This window comes from Miniopterus schreibersii (assembly GCF_964146895.1).
Source record: "Miniopterus schreibersii genome assembly, chromosome: 16".
Lineage (NCBI taxonomy): Eukaryota > Metazoa > Chordata > Mammalia > Chiroptera > Miniopteridae > Miniopterus > Miniopterus schreibersii.
In genome coordinates this window covers 802,328-821,419 of record NC_138116.1, presented here as the reverse complement: position 1 = coordinate 821,419, position 19,092 = coordinate 802,328, and the positions used below count along the sequence as shown (strand labels likewise).

The 19,092-nt window shown below is 61.6% G+C and overlaps 2 protein-coding genes across 3 annotated transcripts in view; both read right to left on the bottom strand.

Annotated features, from left to right (window-relative positions):
* Positions 1 to 1,780: 1,780 nt before the first annotated feature.
* On the bottom strand, positions 1,781 to 8,796 carry FAAP100 (FA core complex associated protein 100). The gene is made up of 9 exons (XM_081161498.1): positions 8,596 to 8,796; positions 8,330 to 8,448; positions 7,292 to 8,223; positions 6,230 to 6,386; positions 4,788 to 5,560; positions 4,514 to 4,650; positions 4,104 to 4,220; positions 2,996 to 3,082; positions 1,781 to 2,631 (listed from the first exon to the last, which is right to left on the bottom strand). Exons 1-9 carry the CDS (start codon positions 8,758 to 8,760, stop codon positions 2,500 to 2,502), a joined length of 2,619 nt encoding a protein of 872 aa, XP_081017624.1. The 5' UTR covers positions 8,761 to 8,796; the 3' UTR covers positions 1,781 to 2,499.
* A 2,688-nt stretch (positions 8,797 to 11,484) lies between these two features.
* NPLOC4 (NPL4 homolog, ubiquitin recognition factor) overlaps positions 11,485 to 19,092 on the bottom strand; it is a 36,214-nt gene continuing 28,606 nt past the window's right edge. For both annotated transcript variants that reach the window (XM_081162596.1, XM_081162595.1), the window contains 4 exons: positions 18,572 to 18,667; positions 17,483 to 17,599; positions 15,948 to 16,050; positions 11,485 to 13,426 (listed from right to left, as the gene is read on the bottom strand). In XM_081162596.1, coding sequence (XP_081018722.1) covers positions 13,269 to 13,426; positions 15,948 to 16,050; positions 17,483 to 17,599; positions 18,572 to 18,667 — 474 coding nt within the window. In that variant the 3' untranslated portion in view covers positions 11,485 to 13,268. The remainder of the gene's footprint in view (positions 13,427 to 15,947; positions 16,051 to 17,482; positions 17,600 to 18,571; positions 18,668 to 19,092) is intronic.

Below are 19,092 nucleotides of genomic sequence, written 5' to 3'. Positions count from 1 at the left end.
TTACCCAGCGGGGCCCCCGGGTTCCTGCGGTGCGCGCTCCACCCGTCCGTCCCAGGACACGCAGCGCCCGGGGCTTGGCCGGGAGGAAAGTCCAGCCGGTTACCGCCCCACCCCCCGGCACAACCACAGCCCTGGGTCTCCTCTTGCCCCCCCCCCCCCCAAACCCGGAGACGCTCCGCCGCTGTGGGGCTGAGGCAGCTGGGGGCCGCCAGCTAAGCAGGCCAGTTAGGTCTTCAGGGTTCACGCCTCCAGGCAGGATCGCTGCTCCCCGCACCTCCCAAACGGCCCCGCTCAGCTTCTTAACCCGCCTCATTGCCACCCAGCCCCACCCAACCCCGGAAAAGGGCTCTCAGGCCAAGCCCACCCCAAGCTGAGCACAGAGGCCCTCACTCGCCTCGCCCCACAGCCGGCTGGCTGCCCTGTGGCCAGAGCGGACGACCAGGCAAGGCCCGTAGCTCACCCACGTGCCTCCCCACAGCAGCCGGCACCCAGAGCACCCAGCTCACAAGGACTCCCACCCAGGCAGATGCCTCTTCAGTGGGCTGGGTGACCCGGGACTCCTGAGGTGGGTGCTGGGTGGGAGGCATGACCCCTGGGACTGGTCAGACCTTGAAGATGGGGAGATGGGGGGCTGGGGGGTGTGGGTAGGACACAGTCTGAGGAAGGCCTAGAGCCCAGAGAGAGGGTGCAGCCACAGATGACCCCGCCTGACCAAGATGCTCTCACTACCCTCCCCCTAGGCCCACGCCCCTCTCCCCACCCCGGGCAGCCCCAGCCCTGGCTTGGGGCCTGAAGCCCCCCTCCAGTGAGTCCTGCCAGTGTGGCCCAAGGAGAGGGGTCACTGAGGATGGAACGCTTTGAGAAAGGAGGGCAGCAGGGAGGGGGCGTGGGACGGGTGCCAGGGGAGACCAGATGTATGTAGCCTGGGAGAAGGCAGGAAGGGGCTGAGAGGAATCCTGGGGACACAGGGGACCTGCTAGGTCACCCCCAAGCCTTCCTGCAGCCCCTCTCCAAGGGCTGCCTGGGCCCACTCCCCTCACCTTAGGGACAAGGCAGGCACCAGTTAACTCAGGACACAGCCCAGCAGGAAGGAGCCAGGGAGGCTGCCGAGCTTCAGTCTGTGCTGCCCCCTGGTGGCATCTGGGGAGGGAGGCTTGGGGCCCATCTGCCAGGGCGCCCACAGCCTGGAAGGTGGAGGCACCAGGCCTGGATCCCAGTGCCCTGCCCCTGGGTTCCTCGACCCTGCAGGGTGCCAAGGACGGGTTCCCCCTTGGCTCTCAGCCACAGTGCACTTGGCCTGAGATACTCAGAGTGGTGCCCACATGGCCTGCAGCAGCCGCTGGAGAGGGGAGGCAGGAAGGGGAGGAACTGGGGTGGCAGTAAGGAGACCCGGGCACCCCCAGGATGGGGAATAAAGGGGGAGACAGGCATGCTGTGGCTGAGGTGGGCTTGAGCTGCGTGCAGGGGTATCTTGGTAATGGCCAGGCCAGGGCCTCATACAGCCCACTCGGTGGAGGCCACACTGTGGCCAAAGGAGGGGTACCAGGCGGGTGAAGGCCTGGACCAGGTGGCTCCCAGAGCAGCTGTCACCTTCCCTGGCTCTGCAGCCTGGCACCCACCCTGCACCTGTGTGTGCTGTTCTAGGCGGTTCCCTGACCAGGCGGGTCTGTGTCTTCACCAGCTTATACTACGCGTCCCAGCCGGGTTGAGGTCTGTCACCTTGCGGCTTGTGTCCTATTTGTCCTGTGTCCTGTCCCTCTTTTCCTGCCTCTTCCCAAATGTAGTTTTCCCCTTTTATTCCACGTGTACCCCTTCACCTCAGGACCACAGAGAGGCCAGGGCAGGGCTCGCATGGTGTAGAGTAGGAGGGTGCCCAGGAATCTGTGTGGGAGCTGCCACCCACCCGAGGGGGGGAGTAACAAAACCAGCGGAGACAGAGGCAGGTCACAGAAAGGGTCTGTTGTGGTGGCAGCAGGGCCCTCACAGCCCCACAAAGAGAGCACCAAGTGACACCCAGGAGTCACCTCCCCAAACAGAAAACACCAGCACCGGCTGGGCCCGCCCAACCATGGGGCCCTGGGATTGCAGTGCTGGGCGCTGGGGGCAGCCCTGGCCACAGGCCGCAGGCCACCCAGAGCACCTCCCACCTCGTGACCCCAGCAGTGCCGGGGCAGAGCCAAGGCACCCAGAGTGGGTGGCGGGGCAGGTGCCTCCAGGAACAGGGACAGCCAGACACAAACCTGCCCCACATCCTGGTCCCAAGCTGTCTCTCCCTGGCCTCTGGAAGCCAAGTGACCACTGGAGGCCAGGAGTCTGGTCTGCTGTACAATGGCCAAACTCACCCCCAACCTTCCACAGCCACAACCAGCCAGTACCTGCCTCCCAGCTCAGGAGCCAGGAAGTAGTCTTTTGTGTCCTCGATCTTTCTCCGTAAAACCAGAGGCACTGTGTCCTCAGAGGCTGTTAATGTGCACGGAGCTGGGGCGGGACCCACCGGCCTCACAGCAGCAGGAGGCTGGGGCTGCGCAGCTGCTGATACACCTGCAGGAGCCTCTCGGCAGTGGCGCAGGAGCTGGCTTCGTCCTCTGTGCACAGCCGGTCCCGCAGGGTCTGCACCTCCCGCAGCAGCGCCTGCAGGTGGGTGCGAGCAGCAACAACTAGGCCCCCACCCTCCCACCTGCATGTCACCAGGTCCCTCTGGGGACACCTGTCCCCCACAAACCCTACTTGAGACGTGGTTCAGGAAAAACTCTCATCTGTGGCCTTAGTGTGGGACAACCTGCCCGGCCACTGGAGACCCCTCAGGACAGGGCGTGGCAGGGCCGAAGGGGAGACCACACCCCCAGGTGACAGGAGGGTCCTAGCCAACAGGTAGGAACAGAACTAGAGACAGAAGTGACCGAGGCCACTCTTTGCCTCCCTACCCCACCCCTCTTGGTTCTAAGGGCTGTGCAGGCTGCTGGGAGGTTTGGGGACAGGACCCCAGGGGCCTCACCTCGTGGTTGGCCTGGATCTGGTGGAGGTACTGCATGCGGAGGTCAGGTGGGCTGGAGCCCCGGGCGGCCTGCTCCATAACCATCCTCTGAGGGCACAAGGGGCAGGTTGCTAGAGGGTGACAGGCAGTGCCAAGGGCTCCGGGGGCCTGTCCTCCGGCCCTTCCCTCCCCCAGTCTCCCTGCCTCGCCCCATTTCCTCCCAGGCCCCTCGGGCTCCCCCCCATTGCAGGCACACACCAGCTCCTGCTGACCACCCTCCCACATCTGCTCCCCACCCTTGTTCCTGCCCAGTCTGCTCGGCCACTCAGCCCACCGTGGGGCTGCTCCAAGTCCCGCTTTCCAAGTCCCCCTCCTCCACGCTGGCTCCCAGGGTTCAGATCTAAGCTCCAGACAGCTATAGACAGCAAGGGCCCTGCTGCCTCCAGAGCAAAGCCTCGAGAAGATGGGGACACTTGGCTCCTCCCTGGGCGGAGAAATGCAGGAGCTGGACCAGCCGTCGGCATGGAAAGGGAACAGGTGTCCTTGGTGGGTAGAGCCTAAGAGGTGGCACCACTACCGTGGAGGCAACCTGCCACCAGAATGCCGGGACCAGATTCCCGGGTCTAGTGCGAAGCCTCGAGGTGTGCCAGGCAGGGCCATCACAGCAGTGAGGTGACCACTGGGGTCACGGCGGGATGAGAAGGGTCACAGAAAGGTCATGGTGCCACACAAGGTGGTCATTAGAGTTGCTGGCCTGGGCTAGTGCAGGTGCCCGGCCCACCTGAGGTCCAGCACTGCCCTCAGACCCTCGTCAAAGCTCAGACTGTGGGCTGATTCTCGAGGGCAGGGCTGGGGCCTGGGAATGCATGTTGGTAAGTTCGCAGGTGAGGCTGATGCAGACCATGCTTAAGAAAAGTCCCCAAAGCTGGCTGGCTGGTGGCTGCACTGCGACCGGTGCCGGGAGGGGCACCAGCTGACAGCCGTTTTCTGGAACGTGAAGACTTTCTTGGAGCTGGAGTTGTCCCACCCCCCGCACGGCACTGAAGTCCCAAAACCCATGCAGGGAGCCACAGACCCCAGAGTCCATGTCCCAACCAGCCCGTGGAGACCTCCCCAGCAGGGGATGTACCTGCATACGTCCAACGACAGCATGGTGGGCCCTGCACATGTTGGCCAGAGAGGAGCTCTCCACCTGGATCTCCACGGCCTGGATGGGCCCCGCAGGGCACAGGTCGGTCACGGCCACCTGTGGCACAGGAGGAGCCTCGTGCCCACCCACAGCTCCCTGGCCCCTCTGCCTCCCTATAACGTCCTGGGCAAAGTTTGGTGCTGGGTCCTCCTGACTAACGGCAACTCCCACCAAATCTGCTCACCCGTCTGGGAAGAACTCTGCTCCCTGTGGCCCTCACTCTAGAACACGGTGACAACTGTGACTTTGCCTGGGCACCTCCCACAGCCCACATGGGACAACCCAGACCACCAGAGCAGCTGCCATCGAGGCCGCCTTCCCCAAGGACAGGAGAGCTGACCCCTGCTTGCCTCATGGACAATAAGGCAGATGTCAGTGCCGTCCGGGGCCACTCCCTGGACAGAGGACAGTGCTTGGGACCTCACGACATCCACGGCGGCATTCTCAGCGAGGAGCCACTGCAAGGTGGCACAACACAGGGACACACCTGAAGGACAGAGGTGCAGGCCGTGAGCGTGGATGGATCCTAGGACAGTGAGGAAGCACCCCACGTCCACGGGCCTTGGTGCATCCACAGGGAGCAGGGGCCACAAGGCCAGAGCGCAGTCGATCAGAACCACCAACCTGATGAACTGTCCCCCAAGGCGGCTCTGAGCAGCTCTGCTGACACCCTGATAGCGGCCACGGAAGGGGGCAGGTACTTGGCCCGCAGGGACTCGGGGCCCGATGGCTCGCTGCTGAGCCTGCAACAACTTTCCAGGAAGGTGTTCACGGGGTCACCCGAAGGGTGGGATGGCCCGGGGGCCTGCACGTGGGGTGCGGCTAGGCCAGGGAAACGCAGGCCCTGCAGCATGTCCACCGTGTGCTCGCTCAGGGGCAGGCAGATACCCCCCTGCTCAGGCAGGACGTCAGGGGGGCACCCGACCAAGGCAGGGTCCTTGAAAGAGTCCGAGGGGGCCAGGGCCCCGCCCACAACCTCCCTGAGGCTGTAGAAGAGCGCACAGGACACGGTCAGGGGCAGGTCGAGCACGCCATCCTCCCCAGGGCCGAGGAACAGCGTCACCTCCCGCCGACCGCCGGGGCCGAGCTGGTCCACGGGGATGGTGTAGGTCACGGCTGAGCCGGCCGTGTCCGGGTCTGAGGCATGGGAGCTGGGGAGCACCTGGACACACAAGGCCCAGCCCCGGTCCAGGCTGAAGCCACTACTGTTCTCTAGCAGGCAAGTAGCGGTCAGCACGTCCTGCAGCTCCTGGTGGCTCCAGGCAGTGGTGGTGGTGCAGGAGATGGGCCGGGGGCCCTCCCGGCTGGACAGCAGGGCGCAGCTCACATTCATGGCCTCGTTGAGGCACATCAAGGCCCTGTTCCGCTGGTCCACGGCCTTCTTCAGGGAAGACACTCTGGGGAGAGCAGACGGGGCACCAGGGAGGAGCGCGGAGCCGAGGTGGTGGGTACCACCCCCTACTACTGGGGTCAGAAAGGTCCAGACTTTGCTCCAAGCACCAATTAGGGAGCACCTGCCTCGGGGAGCAGCACTCCTTGTCCCACCCATGCTGTCCCCAGCCATCTGGGCCTAACCAGCTCTCTGGGTCAGGGAGTTTGCCGCCCCTGCCAGGGCCACATGGGCTAGCTGGTGCCTGTGCCAGGCTGGCCTCCCTACCATGTTTCTCGAGTTCTGAGTTGGCCTCTTTGCTCCACTCAGCCCTTAGAGTGACAAAGCACTATGGACGTGGCCCAATTCTACAGGGCCCTGGAGCCTAAGGAGACTCCTCGGGGCCACAGGAGGGCAGGTGAGGGACCCGCTCTCTCTGAATGGGTCAGAGGAAGGGCTGTGGACATCAGTGAACGCAAAGAGGAGAAGATCTCCGAGGAGAGGATGTCCTACATCCCCTACTAGAGAAAAGGGGGGTGGTCTGAGAAAACGGTGGGGGCCCCTTTTGCCTTCTGAGGGAGCCAGCCTAGTGTCAGGCATTTCTATGTCTGAGGCTCTTGGTAGGGACCAGAGGCAGAGTAAAAGGTCTGGCCTGGAGCAATATCCACACCTGGCCTGGGCACAGCCTGCAACTCACCTCTCAGAGACGGTGCCGATTCCACAGAGCAAATCCTTAATCTTTCGGCCAGTGTCCGCCGCAGTCACCCTGGTGGGATGAGGTGGCTCGGGGTTCAGGTCCAAGCTGCAGGTCATCAGGCGGCCTTTGGCAGACAGGGCCAGGAGCTCAGTGCCCCCTGAAGATGACACAGGCCAGGTCCAGTCAATGGGCAGGAGGAGCAAGCTGCTGGAACAGCTCCCCCAGACTCAGGACAAGTGCTGGCCGAAAACCAGCACCCAAAGGAGGACCCAGGACGAATGGAGAGCCTGGACGTACGCCACGGTCTGGGCGGAGCTGCCCAAGTTCATCATACACACACTCCATAGAGCTCTCCCTAGAAGGAGACACCGGCACAGTAGGAGTGGCACCGCTGTGTCACATCGCACACGGATGGGACTAGAAGAAGCCAAACAAGGAATCCTTGTGGGTATATCCATCCGACTCCTGCCTGCTTTCCTACGCCCCGCCATCCACATGGTCCTCTTTCCTTGTGGTGCACAGTGGCCTTTCCCTGTCAAAGCATTTCTTCCACATTAGAATTGCCTACAGCAGGCTTCAGGCCAACTCGGCGACCATCTAACAGGAACATACATTAGGGAACCTGCTGTCCCCCAACACTGGACAGAACACACAGGACCAGAGCTCCAGGAAGCCACTGCCTCCAGTGCAGGGTGGCTTGTTAACAGTGAGCAGGGGTGGTGTTTCCTGGCCTTTGGGAGAAACGCCAAGGCCTGAACTTCTCCTGGACCAACTGCAATGCAGGACTTGTCATGGAAAGACACTGCTGCCCTGGGTCACCCAGGTGCAGACCCCACCCAGGCAGAGCGGCACACCTCCTACAGGCAGGCACTCTCTGACCCCAAGACCTAGACCATCAACTAGGAGGCTCTGCCAGGTGAGGATGAACCTGCCCTGCCAGGATTACAGCAGCTGGGAACGAGGTAGGGAGAGAACAGGCCAGTTCCCAGGGGATAAACTACCAAAGGGGGGTCCACCTGTCCCCAAAGCTCTGGTTTTTCAGGTTTAAACAGCGACTCATACCTTCCGATGACCTAGACGACACACAGAGGGTGACGACGCTGCAGACACCCAAGCTGGCTGGACACAGCAAAGAGGGCAGGCCTCCTGGGCAGTCGGGCTGCACGGAGTCCCCGGGGGTGCCTCCTCGAGCCAGGTCCACCACGCAGAGGTTGGCAGGGGTGCTGTGGTAGACGCGGCCGTCCCCGCCACAGGCTGCACACAGCACAGGCCCCGGCAGGCAGTACTCCCGCAGCTCCGGCACCAGATTCCCTGCCTCGTCCCAGCTGGCCTTGATGGCCAGTGTCCGGCCACGATGACCGAGTGCCACAAGGCAGTCTGAGTTGGCGTCCTCTAGGTCCTCAGCCAGTGGCTCTGTCCTCAAGGCCCCGATGAAGATGACGGGCTCCTCCAGGTGATGGAGGATCTTGACAAGGGCTTTCGGGTCACCAGGGGCCAACCTGGAGGTGACCAGGGTCTTCAGGACCACGCAGCAGAGCTGACCATCAGGGAGACCACAGAGGATCACGGGAGATTCCAGGAGGGCGGCGTCGGCTCCAAAGAGCAGCCCAAAGAGGGGCCCCTCCAGCGTGAAGCCCCTGGGACCCTGCAGGTGGCTGTGCGGAGCCCTGGAGCCCGGCGGCAACGCGCAGCACAGCACTGGGAGGAAACGGGGGGCTGGGGGCGGCCCCGGGCTCCCAGGCGGGGGGGTGTAGGTAGAGAGCTCCACCTCGCCGATCTGGCCTCCGGGCCCCGGGGCCTCCCCGGGGCGCGGACACTCAAACAGCCGCACCTTCCACTGGGCGGGGCCCTGCGCCAGCGCCACCAGCACGTCGCCCAGCACGGAGAAGGCGCACAGCGCGGCGTCGGGGAGCGCGCAGGCGGCGGGGTCCACGGGGGTCGCGGGGGGCGGGGGCTCGCCGTCCTCGCCGTCCCCAGCGCCCCGGCTCACAGACCTTTGGGGACACAGGGAGGTGTCACTCACGACGTTCACTCGCTGTCCCCACGACACCGGCCACGGAGCAGGCTGGCTCCGGGGGCTTCGCGGCGGCCCCTCCTTACCTGCCCGCCTGGTCCAAAGACAAGCAGTAGATGCCCCTCCGGGCGCACAGCACGTAGAGCGCCCTGCGTTGGGCGGGGGCCTCCAGGTGCCACACCTGCCCGGGGAACCTGTACGCCGCCTGGGCGCCGGGGCGGGAGGGCGGGGGCGTCAGCGCTCAGCGGCCCCGGGGCGCCGCCCCCCCTGCCCCCGCCCCTCCCGTCCCCCCTGCCCCCCCGCCCCCGCGCCCCGGGCCCCCGCCCCGGGCCCGCCCGCGCCCGCCGCTCACGCTCAGCCGCCGCCCCTCGGGCTCGTAGACGTAGACGAGCTCCCCGCCGGCGGACAGGGCCACCTCCGCGCCCAGGCTCAGCACGCGGGGCGTGCCCGCCGCCAGGCCCCCCGCGGGGCAGCTGAAGCCCGCCAGGTAGTCCACGCGCGGCGCGCGGCCGGCCATGGTGCGGGCCCGCCGCCAGGGGACGCGGGGCGGGGGCGCGGGTGGGGGCGGCGGGGGCGCTGTACGGCCGCCCACGTTGCGACGCGGCCTCCGCCGTAAAGCGACGCGGCGGGGGCGGGGCCGAGGCCGGGCCTGGGCGGGGGGCGGGGACCCGGGGAGCACGCGGCGGGGCGGGGCGGGGCCGGGACCCGGGGAGCACGCGGCCGCGCCCCTGGTCGTGGGGTCCGGGCTGGAGCCCCGGCCCGCGGGCCGGGGGGCGACGCCGCTGCGGTCGAGTTAGGGGGACAGAGCAGCTTAGCAAACGGTGGCCTGTCCTCGCCACCCCGTCCGTCCTCCGCGCGGCCGCATCTCCCTCGCCCGTGGCGGGCGGCGGGGTCCCCTTGGTCCGCACCAAGTCCCCCCCCCGTGCGCCCTAGACCGGGCCGGCAGAACGCGTCTTCTCGGAGCAGGGGGCCGCTCCTAAAGCGGCTTCCTGGGGTTCGGGGAGCGCCGGGATGCTGTGGGGCCCAGGAGTGGGCGGGCGGCGCCAGCTCTTGCTGATTCCACAGCCTGTGGCTCTGGGCCCTTTCCTCTGACCTGTTGGGCCAAACGTGGGCAGAAGTGCCCCCTCCACGCCTGCACACGGGCTGAGCGCGGGTGTGTTGGTTTGAACGGACAGTGGGGAAAGCCAGAGGAGCTCTGGGATGGGGGCCAGGGCCCTAAAGAAAATGAGGGGCAATCACCGGCAGCCCTGGGGGTGAGCGAAGCGGGGCAAGCCGTCCCTGCCCCCACCGGGCTGCTCCCTCCTCAGCCTCCTGGGCTCAGGTGAGGTGCAGACCAGAGAGGGACCAAGAGCTTTCCTCTGATGAGAAACCTCTCCTTTAAGAAGCCAGTGGGACAATCTCCAAGGCCACCCACGAGGCCAATGGGAGGCATCGCCAGGCATGGCATGCTGAAGGGGCCCAGCTGCCAAGTGTTCTCTGGGCTTGGAAGTTAAGCTGGCACAAGGGAGGCTGGTGCGCCTGCCAAAAGAGAACCAGCAGCAAAAGTTCTAACTGCTCTTGAGGTGGGAGCGGGCACTTGGCCCCCAGGGCAGCGGATAGGCACTGTCGGACCGTCTCTGGGTGCTGGGATGGGCACGCATGTGTGGCATTTGCAGCGTTTGCCCTTTTCTGCTCCATGGTCTTTGGGTGTGAAACGCTGTCCTGGATGCTGGGACAGGGAGGGCCACTAGCATGAAGAAGACCAGCTCCCACTTGGCCTTCTAAGTGGGGACACGCTCCTTTCAAGCCACCTCCCACTGTGACCGTGCCCCCCAGGGGACAAGTGTTCTGCACTGCTCTGCTCACCAAGCCTGAGTTGGAGGGAAACACCCCTCCAGGCATTGTAAGTGGGTGGCTCCTCCGTCCCACTCCCTTCTGCTAGCAGGCTCCTGGCCCCAAGCCCAAGCAGGCCCACGCCCAGTGACACAAGGATTTACGAGCATCACCAGCCTGTCCAAACATCAAAGGACCTTGAGTGCTGATCCTGGGGGTCAGACATAAGCAAAGGGCTACAGTCCGGTCTGGCTCAGACATCTGAGGGGTGAGGCCGAGTGAGGGGTCACCACGTGTGCGCACAAGGTGCACGCTCCTGGCCCGAATCCTGTGGATTCTATGCTGGATTTGGAGGCAGTGTCTTCTTAGGACAGATTACACCCCGACTTGGGGAGGAAGCATGGTATGTGCAGGGAAGCTTCAGGCTGTGCGGTCCCTGCTCAAGTGCCAGGAAAGGGGGGCAGGCCCCCGAGTTCTGTTTCCAATCAGTACATTCCACTTCTTGATTTCTGGGGGAAGGTCTGAGAACCTTCTCACTTCAAGAACCAACGAGTTCAGCAGCCTCAGGTGCCCAGAGCTGAACAGCAGCCACACCTGAACTTGGGAGCTGTCCGCGGTCATCTCAGGGACAGGCCTGCAGGCCCCTCGGACAGCGGTGGTTTTATACACCTGTTGAGGGAGCAGTGAGTCACCTGGAGGAGTGTGCTGAATGCTGCGTATGAAGGCTGGCACCGAAATCAAAGGGACAAGGCAACTCGGGCCAGCAGTGTCTCCTCTGGCTTGTTCCCTGCAGTTCTGAGGGGCTCCTGGACTTCACCCTTCACCTGCCACCGGGCCACGTGCACCTGTCCCAGCAGGCAGAGGCCCAGGAGTGACACATGGTTGACAGGCAGGAAAGGCCCCGAGGGAGGCCAGGCTCCCTTCCAGACTGCTGGCTGGAAGCAGAGCTCTGGAGCCTGGACAGGAGGAGAGTTCTCTACCCTCCAATGGTCCACACCTGACACAGGCCACATGAACTGGCCCTGCAGACAGATGCAGAGGCCTGGGGCTTCAGGTGTTTATTGGCCCCCTGCAGGGCCAAGTCCAGGCAGTGCTGAGGCCACCCCAAGCACACCATAGGCCCTGAGTGGAATGGAGCATGGAGGGGGGCAGACTGGTCGGAGGCCACTGACAGTGTCCCCTGGAACAGGTGTGCACTCAGTCACCCCTCTCCACTGCAGTGCCTGGCAGAAGAGGGTTGTGCTCATACCAGGGCAGGTGGGATGCAGGGGGCTGGAGGCCCCTCCCCTGTGCAAGAGGACATGGCTGAGCCACCTGGGTCAAGGCCAGAGCCCACCAGCAGGGTGCCCCCCCCTCACCGCTGAGCTCTGACTCTCTTTGGACAAGGTAAAGTGCATTACTGAACAAAGAGCAACTCGAACCAGAAGCAGAGAAGTCACAACGCTTTTTCTTTAGCTGAAGAAACAAGGGAACATGAATTATGTGGATGCCAGAGCTTGAGAGGAGAATGCTGGTTGAAAGGAAGCTAGCAGTGGATGAAGGCGAGAGCACGTTGGGGAGCCGGGGGGCGGTGAGGTCTCAGGAGTGAGGTCAAGCGCGGGTCCAGCTGCAGCTTCACATCTGGTCACAGGAACCACACAACAGGCTGGAGTCCAGCCAGTGTGCCAGCCAGGAGTGCGACCAGACAGTCCCCCGAAGGTAGCTGTACTCTGCACTGGCCGCTCTGGCCCTCCTGCTCCTCCAGATCAGCCACTCTCTGCTCTGGCCAGACCCAACCTGAGCCTCCCCAAGAGCAGACAAGTCTGTGCTGGTGGACCTGGAGGTGCCAGACTGGGCTGTTACCACCACAGCCAACACCCAAGGGCTCTCCCGCACTGCACTGAGGGAAAGGGCAGGTCCCACAGGCCTGCCCCCGCCCCAGGGCAGATGTGAGGTCCCCAAGCAGTCTCTGTCTGGGCTGGCCCTTCCTGAGGGTGGGGAACAGCTCAGAGATCGGCTCTTATTAAGGCAAAGAGGCATCAGCATGCCCATGGGTTCCCGGGGCAGGGCGTGGTCACAGCCCAGCCACAGAGGATGGGTAAGGACCCCAGGGCACACCTGTAGGGTCTGACCACCACCTCTGTCCTGGGATGGCCCGGATCTCACACCATCAGCACAGCAGCACCCTTCCCGTCCCCATGGCAGAACCACGTAGCTCCACAACAGCCAAGCCCCACTCCCTCACCCGGGCCTGTCTCAATGGCCATGTCACTGTGCCAGAGGCTAGGGCCACGGGAAAGAACTGTGTGTGAGTCAAAGGGGACCAGCTTCTGGTCCTGGGCAACCTAGTTTGCCCCAGGGGGCCTGGTCAGCAGCCTTGGCCATCTGGAGGGGCCCCTGCCTGGCGGGAGCCACTGCTATACTCCTGCTCTGACAGCCCATGTCTGCAGCTGCCGTGCAGCTTGGCAGGAAAGTCTCAGGCACTGAGGTTTACTTCCAAGGAGGACTGAGTGTAGGCCCCCATCCATACTCACCCACCCTGCACACCCACAGGGACTCACTAGAGGGAAGGAAGTGGAAACTAGTCTCTCTCACTCCCCTTTTATGCAGTTTTTATCTTTAAAAAAATAAATAAACGTCTTCTGGGCAGGAATTACTGATAACTGTTATTACAACCAATGCCAACTTTAAAATCCCACCTGGATGTTGGGTGAGAGCAGGAGAAAGTGGGCAGCAAAGGAACCTGCAGACCAAGCAGACGGGAGGCCGGCGAGCCTGTGGCCACTTACGTTTCCACCAGACAACGGCTACCGGACGGGGAAGAGGTGCCCCCCAGGCAGGGCCTGCCCAAGGGCCACAGGGTACAGAGGCCACAAGAGCTCCAACCACAACCAGGGAGGGGCAAGAACAAACGGCATCCAGAGAGGAGGAAGCTGGCGCAGCAGCAAGCACTCCCGCCCTCCTGTGCAGGTGGAGATGTCGAGGCGCCAGGCCCCCCACCGTGGAGGTAGGTACCCGAGAGGCATCTGCGTCAGGCCCACTGCTCCTCCACTAGGAGCCTGGTTTCAGCCGGCAGAGCACCAGCCTGGCTCCAACCTCCAGGGAAGCCTGATGCTGAGAGGCTTCGTGGGCCAGAGACCCCCAGGGCAGCCATGCCACCCTGGGGCACGGCTCCGTGACCCTGGCTTCAGAGAGGGCTGGGGTGGGCCCAGTCCTGCCAGCGGGGCCGAGGCCCTAGGTCCTGGGGAGGCTGCACATCTCGCAGTGGCCAGTGCCCGGCTGGTTCATGAAGGTGCAGTGCTCACAGGCCCACATGGCGGCCGTGGCGGCGTGTGAGGAGCCCCCGACGGCACCATACTCCTGGAGGCCCGGAAGCTGCACCCCAACTGTGCCTGCAGGGTGGGAAGAGAAGCAGCACCCATCATTCCTGCACAGGGAAGACGCCCTGCCATCTGAGCTCTAGTTACTGCCTGTCGGGGTCAAATGGACTCTAAGCAATTGCTCCGGGTGGGCAGATAAGGCCCCGCCCCCACTGTGGGTCCCTGCTCACCCCCGGGACCCCGCTAGACACAGCTGCTGTCTGCATAGCTGGAAGCCAGCTGCCCTACCTGCTGCCCCTGCTTAGTGGATCCTGCCCAGTGTCCCGGCTGCCCACCCACAGTACGGACACTCAGTGGTTCCCGATTCAGTTGTCACTCATGCTGTGTCTGGATCACTATCAATATGCTAAGCTCTCTACAGTCACCTGCTGCACACCAACGCTGGACCCGCACAGACTAAGAGGTGGTCCAATAGGTCACAACAGAGCTGAAAATTTCCTATCACCTGTGGTGTTGTAGCTGGCGTCACACCATAGGACAGCGCCCCTCGTGTGTGTGGTGACGCTGGTGCAAGCAGACCTACTGCGCGTTTTTAGCGTTGCTGTCATGGAGCGGCGCATGATTGTGTACTGGGGCAAGTCTCATGTCACATCCTTGCACCTTAAACATTTCCCCAGCCTAGGCCTTGCCTTTTCACGTTTCTAAGTCTCTTGATGGGCCCAAGGGTTTCATTTTGATAAAAGTCCAACTGACCATTTTCCACGGTCAGTCCTTTCCTCTGTCCTACCCAAGGGCCTCTGGTCTTAGCTTCTACCATGAGGCCATGACCCGTGTTGAGCTGACTTTGGTAGCTGGTGTGCCTGTGGAGACTGTTTTCTGCACAGGCCCCGGGGGGCTCACTGCCCTCCCTGAAAAGGCTTCCTTTCCTCACTGAACTGCTCAGGCACCCTTGTCATCAGCCGGCCCTCAGCTCCAGCTGGTCACAGTCTATTTACTGTCGTGCTGACACCACGCCCCCGTAGCCACCACAGTGTCCCCGCTGAGACCGGGTGGTGCACAGCCTTCACCTTTCTCTGCCCTCCGCAGCCCAGATACATCTCATAATTTATCCCCCTCCCCCCGACTCAAAAAAGAAAGTGTCTATGGGGATTTTGATTGGGATTGTACTGATCAATTTTGGTAAAACTGATGTTAAAAATACCCGGAAACATGGTACTTCTTTGCATTTACTTATACTTAGTTCTTCCACAGAGTGTCTGCTTTCAGAGAGAGCTCTTACATGGCCTCCACCACACGCACACCAGGAAATCCCAGGTGCGCAGTATGGCAAGCCCCTCGAGGAGACCCTGTCGGCAGGATCTGGACAATCCAGAGCGGACTCTTGGATGTGAGCACGAGTGCCGGGAGCTCCCGGCAGAGGCTATGCTGCCTGGTTGCTATGACTCTTCCCAGCTGAGCATTGGAGAGCCAGCAGGCCCTGCTCCCAAGGGTCACCAGCTGTAGGCTCACTGCTCAGACAAACCTTCTCGGACCTAGCTTTCCTCACCCCCAACATGGCCACTGCACCTCCAGGATAACCCCTAGCCCACCTGCCCTCCCCTCCAGGGCCCCAGGATGCCCCTCTGCACCTCAGCTTCCCTGTGTGCAGCCCAGACAGCCACATGTGGGGGAGTGGGATACCACGTGCTGAGTGCTGCTGGCCAGCACTGCTCCACCGTCTACCCACAAACACGCGGCTGTAGGGCTTTATGGGGAGTCTGGTGGGATGCCTTGTCTCTAGAACACCTGAGCAGTGTCTTGGGATGGGGGGCAAGAATACCAGGCACATGCAGCCAGCGTATTGCTGGTCTGGTGTCAGAACTGTACAGAAAAGCACAACACAGGGAAGGCCCAGCTCTCAAGACCCAGAGCTTCTAGGTGTGTTAGTATGAAAAGAACAGCAGCTCCCACGGGCTCCCCTCAGCTTTGATTTCATGGAAGTTCTTGGCTAATTTTGTCTCTAGTGTCTGCCCACTAGATTGAGAACATGGCATACACACTTTCTAATGTGTACTTTCAAGGCTGTCTCAGAGGGAACTCCAGCACCTCTCACCCACAGGGAAAAGGCTGTGCCAGGAGCGCCTGCCCAAGGTGGCAGACACAGCTCTCACTAGGCGGCACGGTCATGCAGCTCCGGGACATGAGGCCCCACAATATGCTCTGTACCTCTCCTCCCTCGTCAATCATGGAAGCTCTGAGGACTGGTGGGAAAACGGAAAAGCTGGAGGAGAGCAAAGACTCTGTACTCTCAGCACTTGAGTGAACCTAGTTCCAGCTTCTCTACAACAACTTTCCAATTGCTCCTAAGATGCCGGAAGATTAGCATGCCCACTGCAGACATGTACACTCCCAGAGCTGTGCACCAAAGATCTGTAGCCCCCACAGCGTGTACATCACAGCCCTGAACACCCATGTGCCCTGGCAGAGGGCACCTGCATCCGCTGACTGCTCATGACACCTGTCAGACGTGTCTGGGTCAGGCTTCTGGGGCATAAGGAGTTTGGGAGCTTTGCAGAGCAGGTGTGGGGCCCCTGGGCTCTGGGAGGCCACTTACTGCAGAGCTGCTCGATGGTGGCCCACTGCTCAGACTTCTTCCACGTCTGGGCGAGCTCCTCGTTTCTGGTCCTCACGGCCTCCAGGAGCAGGCTGATGCTGTCCTGCAAGAAGCCAGAAAAGAAGGTTCCATAGCCTGGCCCACAGTGGACAGACTCCTGCTGGTAGGCTGCTGCTTCCCCAGCATCTCGACACACTTCAGGGGGATGTGGGAACCTCACAGGCTGTCACCATGAAATGCAAAGTGCCCCACACTTCAGTCTAGATGTACGAGTGCCAAATGAAGCTAGACCTTAAACTCCTCCCAAACGGCCCTGCTGTGCCATCTGTCATCACCCAGGTAATAGGCTCCATCCCTTTTCTGGGCTCAGGTGGAGAGACAGGAGCCTCTGTCCTGTGTCCACCCCCCTCACTCTCCCCTCAGGTTCTTCATCTTCTCAGTCGTGTCATCAAATACATATGCTATAGCCCAGGCCTCCGGGGTCGCAAGGCAGAGAGTTAAAATAGTTTAGGTACAACACCTGTAAGCTTTCGGGGGCCTCAGACAATAGCTATAGAAAGTGATGTTTGACAGGGACCGCAGATCAGTACCCGCTGCCCAGTGAGGAGCCCTGGGGGGCGGGGGGAGGGGCTTGCACCACTTGTCCCACCGGACAAGCGGCAGCTGAACCTGGGGCCGAGCTGCAAATCTGAGCTTTATAGGGAAAGCACAGCAGGTGGGACATCTCAGGGTGCCTGGTATGAAATGGCAGAAGAGGGTCATTTTGGACAAAATGCAGGCACAAGACAAAGGTGGCAAAATACAAGAGTAGCCACAGGCCAGCTGAAAGAGAAAAGCATGGCGGGGGTCAGCTCTCTATTCTACTCTGTTACGCTGGGGGGACGCACAACACTGGTGTCAGCAACTCAGTAAGAAACTGTTCCCCCCTCTCTCTGGTGTTTCCTTGGGTCTCAAGCAGAGAGAAGGGCCACCTACGCCATGACACACGCCTCGGGCTTCCTGGCTGGACACGCTGCCAGGCTGCCCACGGCCGCACTGCTCAGATAGCAACTGCCATCTGTACACTTGCCCTCTCCTCCCCTCAGAGTCTTACAGAAGCCAACTGTGCAGCTGTGTGCGGGGTCTGGACACCGGCCAACCATCTGGCCCAGGCGATAGCAGTGGGTTGGGAGGAGGGGAGACAGGGAAGAAGCAGGGTGTGGTTCTGAGGCTGTCAGGACAGTACTCCTGTGGGATCTCTACGGCCCCACACTGGGACCAGCTCACCACCACTGCATCCTTGTGGTTAGAACATACAAGGAGACCAGCCCCTTACAAAAAGTTGACACTTAAACACTGTCTCTAGGCAAACGCTAAATGAAAAAATTCACCTCTGGATCAAGAAGTCCCCTGTGCAAAGCTGCTGCCCACAGGACATAAGGGGGGCTGAGACCACCTCTCTGATTCTGGAGGAAGAGGAAGCCCCTGTACCCAGCCCCACCTGGGACCACCGGCGCCAGGCGCGCAGCAGGCACACACGCTCGCTCAGTCCATACCTGCAGAGGCATGACTTCGTTGGTGACCAGAAAGAGCAGGAGGTGGAAATCCGAGATGGTGTCCAGGAACATGGAGGAGGTATTCTGTGACAAGTAGGTGGCAAGACTGTGGAAGTCCTAGAGAATGAGACAGGAGGAGTAGAAGTGGCTCTGTCCCAGCTCCCAGAGGAGAACCTTCCTCCCGAGACGTAACTAAGGGCATTCAGGGCTGACAGATGGCCCTCTCTCTCTTCTATACCCCCTGACGGGAACCCAGAACAGGAATAAACACTCAGGACATCAGAGTGCCTGGCTGTGAGACACGTGCACGGGACCCGCCTTGCTCCCAGTGGAGAGGGCAGGAGACCTGGGCACCTTCCGTCTTGTCATGTTGTTGGCTTGGGCAGCAGACACTGTGGAGCAGGAGGGCTGGGGGGCAGGTAGCGGGCACACTTGTGTACCACAAACACCTTCAGCAGGACTAACAACAGGAGACTCAAGGGAACCACCCTAATAAGTGGCTCTGCTCCTCTGCAAGGCCCCCGCACGTCCCCAGGCGGATGGCAGTGAGGAGACAGTTTCAGAGGTCTCTAAACATGCCACTGCTCCAGAAGCAGCTCTCACTGTAGACACGCTCTCATCGAGCCACTCTCTGTGACGCCTGTGTGCTCACTGGCACCACAGCACACAGGCAGACACAGCAGTAGGTCACATGCTTGCATGGTGCCTGAGAAACGCAGCAGGTGAAAGGCGGGGCCAGAGCAAACGGCAGAGCGAGATGCCTCCACAAAGAGATGTTGCCATCAACAAATGAGCAATGAATTGTTGTAGGAAAATGGCAGAAGTGACAAATTTAGGGGGGAAAAGATGTTAATGGTCCTCCTGGCAAATCCGTCTGAGGACTGGCAGGACTTGCCCTGGTGGCCATCAGTCACCTGGCCAGGAGAGGGGGTTACAGTGACTAACAGTGTCGTAGAAAGAGGTCTTGCTGGGCTTTGTCAGAGCGAATTGGCACAGTCTAAAAGCTGGGCACTTGGAAAAAGCAGTATTGGCCCGAGACAAACCAGCAGCGGGTACTTTAAATTATGTTTCTAAAGACAGAGAGCTTACCTGTGTCTCCCCCAATACATCCCGGTTTTCAATAGGAAATGGATTTTGCGAAATAGAAAAAGTATAAACTGGATCCTTGGGGAAAGTGGTTGTGATCTAAGGACAAAAAGAGAAACCATGTCAATCCAGCTGTGCCATGAACAAGGTGTGGGTGACCTTCAAGGGCAGCAGCCCGAGCCCCAAATCACTCCCAACAGCCAGGGGCCCTGACTATCCCAACGAGGGACAGGTGAACCACGGCCCACCCCAAAAGAAATTCTGAAACTGACTCTGGAAACAAACAGAATCACTTCTAATAATTTCCAAGATCGCGCCCCATGTGGTGGCCACTGCCTGCGGTCTCTGTGACACAGAGCTCACACCCAGGGCCAGCCTGAGGACAGCTTCTGTGTGGCACGCCTCCCACACAGCTGCCCCCTCCAGCCCTGGACGAGCTCCAGGATGAGCCTTGGGCGCAGCACAGATACACGAGCAGGCATCTTGGGAGCTGGCTGTTCCCATTGCTGGGTGTGAGAGCCCCA

Excerpts from the sequence above, each read along its gene's own strand:
- FAAP100 (XM_081161498.1), bottom strand. The coding sequence starts at position 8,760 with ATGGCCGGCCGCGCGCCGCGCGTGGACTACCTGGCGGGCTTCAGCTGC. Across the intron at positions 8,449-8,595 it reads CCGAGGGGCGGCGGCTGAGC|GCGGCGTACAGGTTCCCCGG; the intron begins GTGAGCGGCGGG and ends CCCGGCGCCCAG. Across the intron at positions 3,083-4,103 it reads CTGTCGTTGGACGTATGCAG|AGGATGGTTATGGAGCAGGC; the intron begins GTACATCCCCTG and ends TTGTGCCCTCAG.